The following is a 16,477-nucleotide window of genomic DNA, read 5'->3' as shown; positions in this document are numbered from 1 at the left end:
GAGACGTATACACATGAGGAAATAAAAATGCACTCTGTTGCGTACAATCAGTGCAGCTGTCACCTAGAAGCTTCTTGCTTTCTTCACCAAACATAGGCTTATCTCCCTTTAAAGAGAACCCGAGGTGGGTTTGAAGAATGTGATCTGCATACAGAGGCTGGATCTGCCTATACAGCCCAGCCTCTGTTGCTATCCCAAACCCCCCTAAGGTCCCCCTGCACTCTGCAATCCCTCATAAATCACAGCCACGCTGATGACACACAGCTTGTCAGAGCTGGCTGTGTTTATCTCTATAGTGTCAGTCTGCTGCTCTCCCCGCCTCCTGCAGAACTCCAGTCCCCGCCTGCCTCCCTTCCCTCCCCGCTGATTGGAGGGAAGGGACGGGGGCAGGGACCGGAGCTATGCAGGAGGTGGGGGAGCAGCCGAGACTGACACTAGAGATGGAAACACAGCCTCACAGCACGGCTGTGATTTATGAGGGATTGCAGAGTGCAGGGGGACCTTAGGGGGGTTTGGGATAGCAACAGAGGCTGGGCTGTATAGGCAGATCCAGCCTCTGTATGCAGATAACATTCTTTAAACACACCTCGGGTTCTCTTTAAATCTAACAGCAGGAAAAGGTGAGAAAGCTCCAGTAAAAAGTGAAAATATCCCTATTAATTATTCCAGGCTTTTCAGAAGTTCTAATTTGTACAATTGGTAAATCTTTTTTTAGGCACATGAGAAGTTTAATTCTGCTTTGAGTAAGCACACCTTAGAAATGTTCAAATAGAATTAGAGTATTCCAACAATAATTTCACCTTTGTTAGTGCTGTTAGGGTGCTTTCCTAGTTAGCACAACAGTAGACCCTTCCTGGCTTCTTCAGTAGCCTCTAAGGGGGGACAGCTTGTGCCACAGTAACACAGTTCTGCCAACTGATGCTGCCATTGCTTTATCTGTTTGCGGCCTTGTTGCGGAGCTCACATGACCCAGCACTGGTGATTAGTGATGTTCGCTACGAGTACCTAGCTACTAGTAATAGAAATTTAAATTTGATAGCCCTGCCTGCGGCAAAAGGGGGGTTACCATATGTATGCTCCTGTAATGTCTGGTTGTGCTGGCCGGAAGCTCCCTTCCACACTGAGTAGCACGCATGCTCAGTGTGGTGATAATTTTGCTGCTGGTGGTAAAATACTAAATATCTCCTCTTCCACACGTCCTGCACTCCCCAAATTTCCAGGGTAAGGAGGGGACCCCCCGAACGACCTATATGCCAAATTGCAGCCCCCGAGCCCCGCTGGTTCCTGAGATAGATTACAGAAACCTATCTCCTGAACCAGCGGGGCTCAGGGGCTGCAATTTGGCATAGAGGTCGTTCGGGGGGGTCCCCTCCTTACCCTGAAAATTTGGGGAGTGCAGGACGTGTGGAAGAGGAGATATTTAGTATTTTACCACCAGCAGCATAAATAAATAGGAAATGTGGCTGCACAGTCCCCTACTGCGCATGCAGGGCAGCGCAAATTAACAGGCAGCAGCGCACTCAGACACAACTTCGCCACCTATAGCCAATGCTTTTCACTCGTTGTCCACGTAATGCTACTACTTCCTCTTCCTGGGAGGAAGTAGTGGAGTTACATAGACCTCAAGTGGAACGCGGCAGCATAAGTTAACACCTCTTTCCCGCCTTCAATTTAAATTTTGTTTACTTTAATAAATGAGCAGCAAGTGTACATACCTGGGTGATGAATCATTCACAAAAAACACATATGCTTCGTGAATATAGCCTTTACGTATCGTGCTCTGCGGGAGATGGGAGGCAGCTGTGGGCGCCAGTGGGTGCACGGCCTTACGACCGTTTTGCAATGGGCTTACCCCATTGCGAAACGGTCGTAAGGCCGTGCACCCACTGGCGCCCACAGCTGCCTCCCATCTCCCGCAGAGCACGATAAGTAACGGCTATATTCACGAAGCATATGTGTTTTTTGTGAATGATTCATCACCCATGTATGTACACTTGCTGCTCATTTATTAAAGCTACAGTGCCAGACCTTTTTTTTGCTCTTTCTTTTTTGAAGATTTTGCAGTGTTTTGCCTTTTGTCTGAGCACGTAGATTCTGCTGGAGTTCACCACCACTAATATACAGCTCTCACCACATCCACTGTCTTCACTGAGTGCCTGCCTTCCCTCTTTTGGTTGCTAAATTTTGTTTACAAATGGCTACGTACTCGTAGCTAATTTCACTACTGGTGATCTCTTAATCTATGCAGGAGAAAAGTAGTCTTGACCCAGCACAGTCTTGCAGTAAAATATCAGCTTTTTTATTAAGGCAGCTTGCAGGATACAGCAAAGGTCATCAGCAAGCATTTTCTGTATCTTGCAAGAGATGCTGATATTTACTGCAAGACGGTGCCCGGTAAAGACTCCTTTTTTGCTGCTTAGTTGGACTTCTGGGCCAAAGGTTCCACGACCAGAGCACGTCACAGTTTACTTCTTTGGGTGCTGTCTACATTTTTGTCTTTTACTAATCTGTGCGGGTGCAGCACAGTCCTGACCTCTCTCTCTCTCTCGTATTCCCTCTCGCAGTGAGACGTCCAGTTCTGCGGTCAGTACTCAGAGCCCGGAGTCTGCCTATCAAGGAAGCAGCATGCAGAGCAGCACCTATACCTCACAGAGCAGCACTCAGGGGCCGATCTACGAGCAGAGGTCTACGCAGACCAGGCGGTATCCCATCTCCTCCTCCACCTCCTCCCCGCAGAAGGAACTCAGCCAATCCAAGGTGTGTGATTGCTACAACTGTATGGGGCGGCCTAGCCTGGCAATTGGTATTTGTTCTAAATGTGTCTCGTCTTTTCTTTAGAATGGATTCAGCTCCACGCAAGCGCCCAACATGCAGGTCTCCACACCTGGAGAACGTAAGTCTAAAAGCACAAACCGAACCACGCCTCTGAGAGCCAGCTCTTTACTAGAGACTAGGGATGATTCAATGAGATGCAAATGTTTTCCGAGTTCATGCAGGATTTTGTATGCAAATATATGCAGTTTGAAAATGGACCAATCAGGTCCCACCCAGGTTTAAATTGATTGGTCCATTTTCAAGCTGCATATGTTTGCATACAAATTTACATAAATCTGCATAAACCTGGAAATATTTGCATCTCATTGATCATCCCTACTAGAGACTGTCGTTGAGATTTATGCAGCCTGCGATTGGACCATAGTCCTCAGCTGCTGCATTTGATTGGTCACCTGCTCCCGCTGCATACATTTACATAGAATTTGCATCACTTCAAATTTCCTAGCATGTCCTTGACCACCTTCTGCATACAGCCAATTACAATACTGATTTCTGCTAGGAGGTGCTGAGCTCTAAGTAGAGATGGCTGATGAGGTGCTGCTAGTTTTAGCTTGCATGCAAATTGTATGCGTTGTGAGCCACAGTTTCCAATGATATAGCTAAGACTACCGAATACAAAATTGTACATTTTTAGAGTTCTGATGGTTTGTAATCAGTGATAGTAGATAACAGCTGCCGGGATCAGTGGGCGTCGCCGGCAATAACTCACCCACTCGCCCTTAATTCATTATTGCTCAAAACCCCTCCTTTCCATGGGCAAGACTGCTGGCGCTAATTTTATCCGAAGGTTTCTGAAGCTGTGGCCACTCCCACCTCGATTTCTGCGGCCCGCCCGCCAACTTAGTAGCCGACTATTAGACTGCCTAACTGGGGACGTACCGATTTAACAGGTGGGAGTGGCCACTGCTTTGGAAGACTAGAAAAACTACCATGGCATTTTTGCAGATGAGGGTCTCCCTCTACTAATTTACGGGCAAGGGGGTGAATTCCACCCACTGACACCCACTGTCCCGGCTGCATTAATAGAGGGAGCCCATTCCTCTTTAAAAATGACTGCTTAAAGGCATACTGTAGGGGGGTCGGGGGAAAATGAGCTGAACTTACCCGGGGCTTCTAATGGTCCCCCGCAGACATCCTGTGCCCGCGCAGCCGCTCACTGATGCTCCAGCCCCGCCTCCGAATCACTTCTGAAATTTCTGACTTTAAAGTCAGAAAACCACTGCGCCTGCGTTGCCGTGTCCTCGATCCCGCTGATGTCATCAAGAGCGCACAGCGCAGGCCCATTATGGTCTGTGTCTGCGCAGTACACTCCTGGTGACATCAGCGGGAGCGAGGACAAGGCAACGCAGGCGCAGTGGTTTTCTGACTTTAAAGTCAGAAATTCCAGAAGTGAACCGGAGGTGGGGCCGGAGCATTGGGGAGTGGCTGCGCCAACACAGGATGTCTGTGGGGGACCATTAGAAGCCCCGGGTAAGTTCAGCTCATTTTCCCCTGACCCCCCTACAGTATCCCTTTAAAAGAAAAGACTATATTTTTTTACAGGTGTCACCCTTATATTTTGAAGTTTAAACAGACTCTGTAACCTCAAAAACATCCCCTGGGGGGTACTCACCTCGGGTGGGGGAAGCCTCCGGATCCTAATGAGGCTTCCCACGCCGTCCTCTGTCCCACGGGGTCTCGCTGCAGCCCTCCGAACAGCCGGCGACAGACCGGACTGTAGATTCAATATTTACCTTTGCTGGCTCCAGCGGGGGCGCTGTGGCTGCTTTCCTCTCCGAACTACACGGAAATACCCGATCTCAGTCGGGTCCGCTCTACTGCGCAGGCACCGGAAACTTGCGCCTGCGCAGTAGAGCAGACCTGACGGCGATCGGGTATTTCCGTTTAGTTCGGAGCCGTCAGAGCGCCTGCGCAGGAGCCGGGAAGGTAAATATTGACGTCATCTTTCACGGAGGGCTGCAGCGAGACCCCCGTGGGACAGAGGACGGCGTGGGAAGCCTCATTAGGATCCGGAGGCTTCCCCCACCCGTGGTGAGTACCCCCCAGAGGATCTTTTGATGTTACAGATCCTCTTTAAACAACGATGAACAAATTTGAATACATATTGATGAATAGCGTTATGGATGGCTTTGGATTCATTCAAATTTCATTTATGCATAAATGTCGAATACGTGTAACAAACCTACACAACCGGGTTTACTTGGCAAATCATTCATTGACAGATATATGCTATAACAGAGAACTGATCTTCAAAGGTGCGTACACACGCACTACTGCCGGCAACGACTGGTCCCCTGGACCCTCCCGCCGGGCAGACGTTTAGCCGACAGCGGATCGTTCAGAAACAGCCTTATCAGTCTGCCTGACAAGACTGTACACATGCACTACTGTCGCTGGAACGCCCGCCCAGCGGTAGGGTCTGACTGACCCGTCGTCGCCGGCGGTAGTGCGTGTGTACGCACCTCAACACGCTTTTCATTTGGTAAACTAGATAGCATAATCTCATACGAGCTGTCGTTTTGTCTCCAGTAGATGGCACCTGCACACAAGTTGACCCTTTCTGACTTCCTGCCGTCTTTAAGGGGGACAGAGTGTGCTATATTAACCAGCGTTGCCTGCAGACGTGTCAGCCATTCATGACTGATAATTGCAGCAGGGCTGTACAGTCTTTCCAGCACTTTTCATGAACAGTTTCCAGTTTGCATGTTTTAGAGACAAAGTTGTAATATGATCTGCCAGGCCAGCATTCACTTGGTGTTATATGCTGTTGTATATCAGCCACTATTATTCCCATTGTGGGAATGAGGTTGTCCTGTCAGCAAATATTTTTCCAACAAAATACTGTAGTTGCCTGGTATAAAGCACTTAAAAATAAACTGAGTGGCGGCAGCATTAGTCTTACTTCCTGAAGTAAAGGCTAGTGTTTAAAGCGGATCCGAGATGAAAAACTAATTTTAACAAGTAATTTGTCTATATATCTTATCTAAAGTTTAGATAGTCTACACCGCAAATCTAGCTGCAAACAGCTTCATCGGTATATGATTATTTCTTCCTGTCATACAATGAGAGCAGCCATGTTCAGCTTGTGTTCATTAAACAGGCAAGCTGCTCTGCATCTCCACCCCCCCAGCCTGTGACAACTTTACTCCCCTCTCCTCTTCCCCTCTGCCTCGGAAATCTCTGGCTAGTAACCTCCTCCTCATCCTGCCCAGACTGAGCTCCCATAAGCCCTTGCTACATGGGTCTCAGAGTGCCGAGGAGCTGTGGGCGAGGCTTATTTAGTTTATAGGGAATTAGGGTATTAAAATCATAAAAAAAAGTGTTTGGCTTGAGGAATGCCCTATAAACTATATGCAAGGAACACAATTATGCAATGAGTAAAAGTTTATCTCCGATCCACTTTAATGGGATATGAGGAGAAGTAAAAATACACCTCACCCCTCAGCAGAATCTGCTGAAATCTGATCTATGCTGTGCTCACGTGCTTACAAAGCAAGCTAGATATGACCATGCAGTTTCTAGTGGAACAACAAGGAAGGAAATGACATCATGATTGGCTTCAGTCACAGGCTGTAAAGATGGAGTATGAAACCGGTTTCTCTTTATTAAATAAAGTTCACTAAAATCAAAACATGTAGATATGTTATGCAAGTAGAACAAGTATTTATCTTCTTATATATGTGGTTTTCTTTCCTGGGATAGTATGGCTGATCCTGCTGCTTTAAAGCATTAAAATAGACCTATTCGTCTGGTCATTCTGAACACAGCCTGTAATACAAATGTATAAATACTAAAACTCACATAAATCCGTTTTAGTTATACTCACATTTTCAGTAGACATAAATTGCATATTATATCAGCATGAGTTCCTCTATATATTTTAAGCGGATCATGGCGATGTAAGACTAATACTGCCTCACCTTCTTAGTCACCTTCTTAGTATGTTTTTAAGTATTTCATACAAGCTTCCTCCACCAGTGTTTGTTCCAGTTTAAAGCGGATCCGAGATGAAAAACTAACTATAACAAGTAACTTGTCTATTTATCTTATCTAAGGTTTAGATAGTTTACACAACAAATCTAGCTGCAAACCGCTTCAACAGTTTGATTATTTATTCCAGTGACACAATGAGAGCGGCCATGTTCTGTTTGTCACATTACACACAGGCAAGCTGCTCTGCATCTCCAGCCCTCAGCCTGTGAAAACTCCCCACCCCTCCTCTCTCCTCCCCTCTGTCTCTGAAATAATTCGCTAGTAACCTCCTCCCGCCCAGACTGAGCTCCCATAACCCCTTGATACTAAGGCTGAGAGTGCCAAGGCAACCTGGAGGAGCTGTGGGCGAGGCTTGTTTAGTTTATAGGGAATTAGAGTATTAAAACAAAAAATGTATTTGGCTTGAGGAATGCCCTATAAACTATATGAAAGGAACACAATTATGCAATGAGTAGAAGTTTATCTCGGATCCACTTTAAAGACATTTCAATAAGGAGGTAATAGTTTTTTAGCTTTTCATTCGAAATCGTTTTGAAGGCTTGTGACCAACCAGTCCCTACTCAGGAGACCTGGAAAGGCCGATTGGGAACAGAAATTTTTCGGTAGGCTCTGACTATGGTTGTGACCCACCTTTGCGAGTATAATTTCATTACGATGCTAAGTGCCTGCTTTCTCCTTTAGTTCCCTCAGCCCCATCGGTGAAGCCAGATCCATCGTCTGTCCCCAGCATGTCCGCCCTGAGTGACCCGGTCTCTGCATCCTCCTTACTGGCGACTGCCGGTCCCCACTCCACACAACTGAGTGGTCTGAGCCACAGCGAGGAGCTGCAGAACACGGCCGCTTCCACCCAGCTCAGCAGGTAGAGTCTTATTACTTGGAATGTGAGAACCAGCATCATGGTCTCTGTAGAATAGTAATAACCTGTTTTGTTTCTCTTTCATAGCTCGTTGCCTCCTCAGCACCAGACGCCCGTGCCCACAGCAGTTAGGACCGCCTCATCTACTCCCATGGTGAGCACAGCCCTACATCTGTCACTGCTGATCTGCGTATAGTCGTGGGAGAGCTCCACGCAACAGAATTGTTACTGATGAACAGGTTTAAAGTGTAACAGAGATTAACTTCTAGGAAAAATCGATACTTACCCTGGGCTTCCTCCCACCCTATAAACAAGTGCGATTCCCACGCCGTCCTACCGCGGTCTTCCTTTCAGCCGGTAACTTGTTCCGTCGCGTCCAGTCTGGGTCTTCTAAACATGCATGAACCTACTGTGCATGTGCAGTAGATCCGGACTGTCATCACTGAGCAAATTACCGGAGCTGAACGGCAAACTATGGGAGGACGGCGTGGGACTCGCACGTGTTTATAGGGCAGGAGGAAGCCCAGGGTAAGTATTGATTTTTGCTAGAAGTTGATCTCTGGTTTCCTTTAAAGTGGGAGGTAACTCAATATTAACTGGAAAAATAAAATTATCCAATGATAAATTACTTATTTAGCTTACCTATTCTTTTGTTTTTACTGTTCACTGTCTTATTTATATGTGGTATATAAAAAAATGGAAAGAATATTTCTGCTGATTTTCTCCAACCAAGCTCGTTGTTAGTTTTCCCTCCTAAAGGGGGCCCATACACCTAATGATTCTCCCGCCGATATAAAGCAGATTTGATCACTGTGATCGAATCTGCTGTGAAATCGTTGCGCAAACGCTGACAGAACGATCGATTTCCGTCCGAAATCAATTGTTCCCGTCGATCGGTCCGTGCGGAAGATTTCGCTCGATTGCCGGCGGGTCGGGAGTGCGTTGATAGTGGCGTTCGAACGACCGACGCTAGCGGCAATACATTACCTGCTCCGCCTGCGCGTTTCCCCACTCTCTCCGCTGTCACTTCTTCGTGCTCAGCTCTTCCAGCTTCACTGAACTTTCTGTCCCGGCAGGAAGTTTAAACTTCCCCTGCAGGAAGTTCAGTGAAGCTGGAGCCGAGCGCGGAAGAGAAGACAACGTAGACCGGGGGACACACGCTGGCGGAGCAGGTAATATATGGGGGGAGGTGGGGGGGTGGCAGCTCCACAGATTGTGATCGGTTTCAGGCTGAAATCGATTAACTATCTGTTTGCAGTAAAGGCAGCCATACGATCCCTCTCTGATCAGATTCGATCAGAGAGGGATTTATCTGTTGGTCGGATCTGATGGCAAATCGAGCAGTGTATGGCCACCTTTACTGTCACAGCTTACTGTCCCTCCCACAGCAAACATCACCTAGACAACAGGCTTGCATCACTGTGTAAAAGCATGTGTGAGGGGGGAAGGGGGAGGATTCAGTTACCTTCTGGTCATAGTGTTCTTATCTTATCCAAAATAGGATGCTTTCTGTTATTTGCATGCTGAGATAAGCTTGTTACTGTTAGCTTAAAAAAAAAACTTTCCACAGTCCTGCTGGCACTACACAGTTCTTGCAGTTAGGCAAAGACACCCAGATCAGATAAAAAGAAATTAGGGGACTTATAGAGGCCTTTAACCCCCTTGGCGGTATGAAAAATACCGCCAGGGGGAAGCGCAACAGTTTTTTAAAAAAAATTTTTTTTTTTATCATGTAGCGAGCCGAGGGCTCGCTACATGATAGCCGCTGCTCAGCGGCATCCCCCCAGCCCCGCCGATCGCCTCCGGCGATAGGCGATCAGGAAATCCCGTTCAAAGAACGGGATTTCCTGGAGGGATGACGTCACCGACGTCAGCGACGTCGGGACGTCATTGGGAGTCCCGATCCACCCCTCGGCGCTGCCTGGCACTGATTGGCCAGGCAGCGCTCGGGGTCTGGGGGGGGGGCCGCGCGCCGCACCGGATAGCGGCGATCGGGCGCGCGGCGGCGGCGATCGGGGCGCTGGCGCAGCTAGCAAAGTGCTAGCTGCGTCCAGCAAAAAAAAAATTAAGTAAATCGGCCCAGCAGGGCCTGAGCGGCACCCTCCGGCGGCTTACCCCGTGTCACACACGGGGTTACCGCCAAGGAGGTTAAAGAAAAAAAAAAAAAAAAAAAAAAAAAAGACAAAGGTGGGTTTACATAGATAATTGGAGCAGTAGCTATTTTTAGGCAATTTCTTATTTTTGGATGCAACACCCCCTTTACTAATAACTTGTTTTTTAAAGCAATACTTCGGATGAACCTCTCTACTACTTATGTTTTTTTTCCGGATGTTTGACATGTCTATATTTTTCTGACAGCACACCAGCGTGGAGAGTGACGCCAGTTTGCACCCATCTGTCGCTACCTTCTCTACGGCCTCCAGTACCATCCCCAGCATTGCTCCCGCCTCTTCCACTCTCAATGTCAGTAGCCTCGGGCTGGGCCTGGCCACAACTTCCACAGTTGTGCCCTCTACGCGGAACTCAATCGCTTCCACATCAGGTACTGGATATTTCATAGGCTGTTTGATTTTGTGTTCTAAGCAGTGTGGAGATGGTTGCACCATCTTTTCCTGTGCTTGGCGCTTGATCCTTCTCCGTCATTATTATAATTTTCAGCTTAGAATGTGGCCAATGGGAGGGTTTATGAACCACTCACCATCAGTGACCGCTTTATTTCATGCTGTGTCCCTACCGCCACCTTAAAGGGGTTCTGTGGGGGTTTCTGAGGAGAAAAACTGCCACTTACCTGGGGCTTCTATCAGCCCCCTTCAGCGGTAATGTCCCACGCCGTCCTGCTCCCATCCGCCGTTCCCCGCAGCCGGCACCGGGCTATTATTCGTCTGTCACACAGACGACTAATGCGCGTCGCCGCTCCTCCGCTCGCGTCATCTGCGGCTTACTGCGCAGGCGCAGTACAACGGTTCTTGTACTGCGCTTGCGCAGTAAGCTTCCGATGACGCAGGCGGAAGCGAGCGGGTGCGCGGCCACTGTAGCGCAGCCGCAGTTGGATCCCATGCCGCGCTAGACCGGGGCCGGCGGCGGAGAACGGCAGATGGGAGGACGACGGCGTGGGACATTACCGCTGCAGAAGGCTGATAGAAGCCCAAGGTAAGTGTCTGTTTTTCTCCTAAGAATCCCACCACAGAACTCCTTTAAAGTAAACCCAAGGCAAACCTATCCATTTCCAGAACTTTGCCGCTTCAATAGAGTTATTCGTTTGAGAAAAGAGCACTGCTTTTGACTTCAGTCGGAAGAACTCGTGCTGTAAATTTTTGGAATGCTTTTGACCTCTCTCTGCTAGCAGAAAATATAGAAACTGAAAGCAGAAGTGCTCTTATTGTCTCACACTGCCCCCTAGTGACAAGTGTCCATAAATACACATTACAGCAGTACTAATCAGAAGCAAGGAAACGTAACAAGTAAGAAAAAAAAGTTTTGGAATAAATAGGCCAGGAGCACTTGAGAGCTTCTAAATAAATTGGCTGCTAAAGGGTTAAATGCTAAGTTTTATCTTTTCATTAAGTGGGCTTTTAGTCACCTGACAGTTTATATTTGATTGCCCGATGCTTTTTGGTACGTCTTAAGACCCTTTCACACTGGGGCGATTAGTGTCAGTTTACCGCTTATCGACGAATCACCCACGATCACTAGCGCTATTTAAAGAACTAGTGTAATGTAAACTGGCATTGATTTTTCTGCCGCGATTCGCGGTGAATGCAAACGAGCTACATGTAGCATTTTTCGCAAGTTTAGAGTGATCGTGATTACGACGATGTATTTAAAATGTGAATTGCAATTGCTCAAAAATCACAAACGTATTTGCATTTATCGTGAAAATAATCGACGCGGCAAAATGCGGTTTTGCGATCAGCAGTGTGAACGGGGCTTCAGTATTTGTTGGAGTAATGCGTTGTTCAATCATCTGTTGTGTATTTCAGGCAAAGCACCTCCAAACTTGCCCCCGGGTGTGGCTCCGCTGTTACCGAACCCGTACATCATGGCTCCCGGTCTGTTACACGCCTATCCTGTAAGTTTCTGCCGAGCGGTGTAAGTTATCGGGGGAGTTTCCCCGTGCGGCCGCATCATCTCTCATTCCCTTTTTCTCTTTTCAGCCCCAGGTTTATGGTTACGATGATCTTCAGATGTTACAGACAAGATTCCCTCTGGTGAGTGGCAGGCTATGGAATAACGTGCAGTCGCTGCCACCAGGAAGTCCCAGCGTGTTGTCTAACATATGTGTGCTCTGTTGTGTTACAGGATTATTACAGCATCCCATTCCCGACGCCGAGCACTCCTCTCACTGGCAGAGATGCGAGCCTGACCAGTAACCCTTACTCCGGTATGTTCAATGGCCAGCTGGGTCTTTTTACACTATTATCAGTTGCTCTTTTATAACTGTAAGGACAACTGATTTTCAAAGTAATGTCCGTGTTCCTGTAGCTCAGTTCCCACTAAACGCATTTTTAAGGGGCACTATGGCGAAAATTAGGCTATTAGGTTAACCTGGAAGCATGTACCTAATATTAGGAGCATCCGTTACTAAACCTTAAATGTGGGCTTGAAAGGTTTGACATCATATGCAGATATATGTTGGGGCTTTCTCCAGCCCCTCGCAGCTGTCTGTCCCACGCCGACAGGTCCATTCTCAACCGGGGGCCCCGCACGGTGCAGAGAACGACCTTGAGGTCGTCCTTACTGCGCCTGCGTGAAGCGCTGCTGTCAATCAAGCCCACGTTGTTCTGCGTAGTACGCCTCGGACAACGGACAACACAGGCGCAGTAAGGACAAACTCGAGGTCGTCCTCTGCACCATGTGGGGACCCCGGGCTGGCGGCTGTGAATGGAGCGGTCAGCGTTGGGACAGGCAGCTGCGAGGGGCTGGAGAAAGTCCCAGGTAAGTAAATCGGATTTGGTAAATTTTGCCTGATGATTCCATTAAAGGAAAACTTAAGTCTAAAATAAAAAATATTTACTCACCTGGGGCATCCCTCAGCCCCCCAAAGCTGGATGGTGCCCTCGCAGCCCCGCTCCGATCGTCCTGTCCCCGCCGGCGGCTACTTCCGGGTTCGGGGACAGCCGCCGACAGGCTGGGAACGCGGCTGATTTTCCTTGTGCGCGCTCGTTACCACAGCTAATCATTAGCCGGGAGATCAGTGAATGGGAACACCGTTCCCATTCATTGATCTAAGTACCTGTGTGGATCATCGCCGCCGTCTGAAACTGCGACGTCATTCACAAAAAAACTATACTTACACATCTGCTCATCACTTCCTCTTTGCATAGTAATACTACGCAAAGGGAAATTATGCGTGAGGATATCTTGTGGCCAAATAGTAAAATTACATCTACACACTTTTTTTTTTTTCATGAAGACATTTAAAGAGACACTGAAGCGAGAATAATTCTCGCTTCAGAGCTCATAGTTAGCAGGGGCACGTGTGCCCCTGCTAAAACGCCGCTATCCCGCGGCTAAACGGGGGTCCCTTCACCCCCAAACCCCCCCCCCCCCCCCCCCCCCCCCTGCAAGATCAACGACCAAATTGGTTGTAAATTTTGCTCTTCCTGGAGGCAGGGCTAACGGCTCTCAGCGCGTCTATCAGACGCGCATCGCCGCCTCTCCCCCGCCCCTCTCAGTGAAGGAAGACTGAGAGGGGCGGGGGAGAGGCGGAGGTACGCGTCTGATAGACTCGCCGGAGGCAGGGCTGCGGCGGTTAGCCCTGCCCCAATGCGGAAGAGATTCCGCGATGTATGGAGGGTATTTGGGGGTGAAGGGACCCCCGTTAAGCCGCGGGATAGCGGCGTTTTAGCAGGGGCACACATGCCCCTGCTAACTATGAGGTCTGAAGCGAGATTTATTCTCGCTTCAGACCCTCTGTAAAATGAACCCCTTACCTCCACCATAATTACCCCTAAGAAATGTTATTAAAAAAAAAAAATTATATATATATATATATATATATATATATATATATATATATACACATACATACTATTAAAAAAAATACATAAGGTGGGTACACACGTCAGATAAAAGTCTTTGGAAGATTAAAGATCACAGACCAATTTTACCCCCTTCCATGTAGTGTGAGAGCCATACTCTACACAGTCTATTCTATGAAGCTGAACTTCCCATCAGATAAAAATCTTTGCGAGATGCTGCACACAAAGATGCTGCACACAAAGATGCTGCACACATTCAACAGATCAGTATCTGCAAAAGATCTGTTCCTGCAAAAGATCCGTTCCTGCAAAATGCATTCAAAGTCTGATATCTGCAGATCCTCATACACACCTTGTTTAACGGACCATCATCTGCAGATCAGACAATTATCTGCAGAACTAAAGATCCATCCTGGTGGATCTGATCTGCAAATGAATGTCTGTTAAACAAGGTGTGTATGAGATCTGCAGATATCATAGACTATGAATGCATTTTGCAGAAACTGATTTTTTGCAGAAACTGATTTTTTGCAGAAACTGATTTTTTGCAGAAACTGATTTTTTGCAGAAACTGATTTTTTGCAGAAACTGATTTTTTGCAGAAACTGATTTGTTGCAGAAACTGATTTGTTGCAGAAACTGATTTGTTGCAGAAACTGATTTGTTGCAGAAACTGATTTGTTGCAGAAACTGATTTGTTGCAGAAACTGATTTGTTGCAGAAACTGATTTGTTGCAGATACTGATTTGTTGCAGATACTGATTTGTTGCAGATACTGATTTGTTGCAGATACTGATTTGTTGCAGATACTGATTTGTTGCAGATACTGATTTGTTGCAGATACTGATCTGTTGCAGATACTGATCTGTTGCAGATACTGATCTGTTGCAGATACTGATCTGTTGCAGATACTGATCTGTTGCAGATACTGATCTGTTGCAGATACTGATCTGTTGCAGATACTGATCTGTTGCAGATACTGATCTGTTGCAGATACTGATCTGTTGCAGATACTGATCTGTTGCAGATACTGATCTGTTGCAGATACTGATCTGTTGCAGATACTGATCTGTTGCAGATACTGATCTGTTGCAGATACTGATCTGTTGCAGATACTGATCTGTTGCAGATACTGATCTGTTGCAGATACTGATCTGTTGCAGATACTGATCTGTTGCAGATACTGATCTGTTGCAGATACTGATCTGTTGCAGATACTGATCTGTTGCAGATACTGATCTGTTGCAGATACTGATCTGTTGCAGATACTGATCTGTTGCAGATACTGATCTGTTGCAGATACTGATCTGTTGCAGATACTGATCTGTTGCAGATACTGATCTGTTGCAGATACTGATCTGTTGCAGATACTGATCTGTTGCAGATACTGATCTGTTGCAGATACTGATCTGTTGCAGATACTGATCTGTTGCAGATACTGATCTGTTGCAGATACTGATCTGTTGCAGATACTGATCTGTTGCAGATACTGATCTGTTGCAGATACTGATCTGTTGCAGATACTGATCTGTTGCAGATACTGATCTGTTGCAGATACTGATCTGTTGCAGATACTGATCTGTTGCAGATACTGATCTGTTGCAGATACTGATCTGTTGCATGTGTACAGCATCTTTGTGTGTAGGATCTTGCAAAGATCTTTATCTGATGGGGAGTTCAGCTCCATAGAATAGACTGTGAGTATGGCTCTTATACTACATGGAAGGGGGTAAAATTGGTCTGTGATCTTTCATTTTCCAAAGACTTTTATCTAACGTGTGTATCCACCTTTAGTTACCTTAGGGACTGAACGTTTATTACTGTTAATTAATAAATTATGGGCTTGTAATTAGTGATGGATGCAAAACTGAAAAAATGCACCTTTATTTCCAAATAAGATATTGGCGACATACATTGTACTAGGGCAGGGATCACCAAACGTTTTCGGTCAAGGGCCAGGTCAACATATTCCAGACTGCTTGGGGGCCGGGACATACATAAAATGTTGAAAAAAACCTACATTAAGGCTACTTGCACACCAAGACGTTGCGTTAGGTGCCACGTTAAGGTCGCATAACGTGCACCTAACACAACGTATGGTGCTGCAAGAGCCGACGGTAGAGTGAGCCGCGTTAGGCGGCTCTATTCCGATAAAGTCTCCCAGAGTGGCGCTGATTGGCCGGCGGGACCACGTGACGCGGAGCGAGACACTCCGCATCACGTGGTCCCGCCGGCCAATCAGCGGCCGCAGATATTAAGTAGCCATGTGCGCGGCTACTGTAGCTGGCTCTCCCCGCCTCCTCTCCGCCCCCTACTGCGCATGTGTAAACAGTCTAACGCGGCTATAGCCGCTCTAACGCCGTAGCATGCTGCACTTTCCGGGCAACGTACAGCGTTACATGTAACGCAACGTGGGCTGTGTGAACAGCCCACTTGAGTTACATTGCTGTGCGTTGGGGGAGCGTTACAGGCGCACTAACGTGCGCCTGTAACGTCCCTGTGTGTAAGCAGCCTGAATGTAGGTATTGATTCCTCACCAATCATGCCCGGAGGAAAACTCCCAGCAGCAGTTATTCAGTCATGAGGCGCCCCAAAGAACGTCTTTGTGCACCAGACAGTGAAGCATACCCAGGTGACAACATGCTGTCCAGTTGGACAGCAGAGTCACCTGATGCAGAATTGGATTGGAAGCCAGTGAATGACTGCTCACTGGCTTCTACAGTATGTGGATGGGTGGTGCCAGCACTGCTATTCTATATGCGGGCTGCCGATACTAAAAGGTACAGTGGGCCACATGTATAAGTTATAGATT

At 47.3% G+C, this 16,477-nt stretch overlaps 1 protein-coding gene across 11 annotated transcripts in view; it reads left to right on the top strand.

Moving 5' to 3' along the window:
* The window catches only part of UBAP2L (ubiquitin associated protein 2 like), a 92,451-nt gene that overhangs the window by 57,077 nt on the left and 18,897 nt on the right, over positions 1–16,477 (top strand). For all 11 annotated transcript variants that reach the window (XM_068252359.1, XM_068252354.1, XM_068252350.1 and 8 more), the window contains 8 exons: positions 2,565–2,757; positions 2,839–2,893; positions 7,510–7,687; positions 7,772–7,838; positions 10,043–10,226; positions 11,665–11,753; positions 11,839–11,892; positions 11,984–12,065. In XM_068252359.1, the coding sequence (XP_068108460.1) occupies positions 2,565–2,757; positions 2,839–2,893; positions 7,510–7,687; positions 7,772–7,838; positions 10,043–10,226; positions 11,665–11,753; positions 11,839–11,892; positions 11,984–12,065 (902 nt within the window). The remainder of the gene's footprint in view (positions 1–2,564; positions 2,758–2,838; positions 2,894–7,509; positions 7,688–7,771; positions 7,839–10,042; positions 10,227–11,664; positions 11,754–11,838; positions 11,893–11,983; positions 12,066–16,477) is intronic.

This window comes from Hyperolius riggenbachi, chromosome 9 (genome assembly GCF_040937935.1).
Source record: "Hyperolius riggenbachi isolate aHypRig1 chromosome 9, aHypRig1.pri, whole genome shotgun sequence".
Lineage (NCBI taxonomy): Eukaryota > Metazoa > Chordata > Amphibia > Anura > Hyperoliidae > Hyperolius > Hyperolius riggenbachi.
The sequence above is the reverse complement of the archived record's forward strand: the minus strand, read 5'-3'. Positions and strand labels throughout refer to the sequence as shown.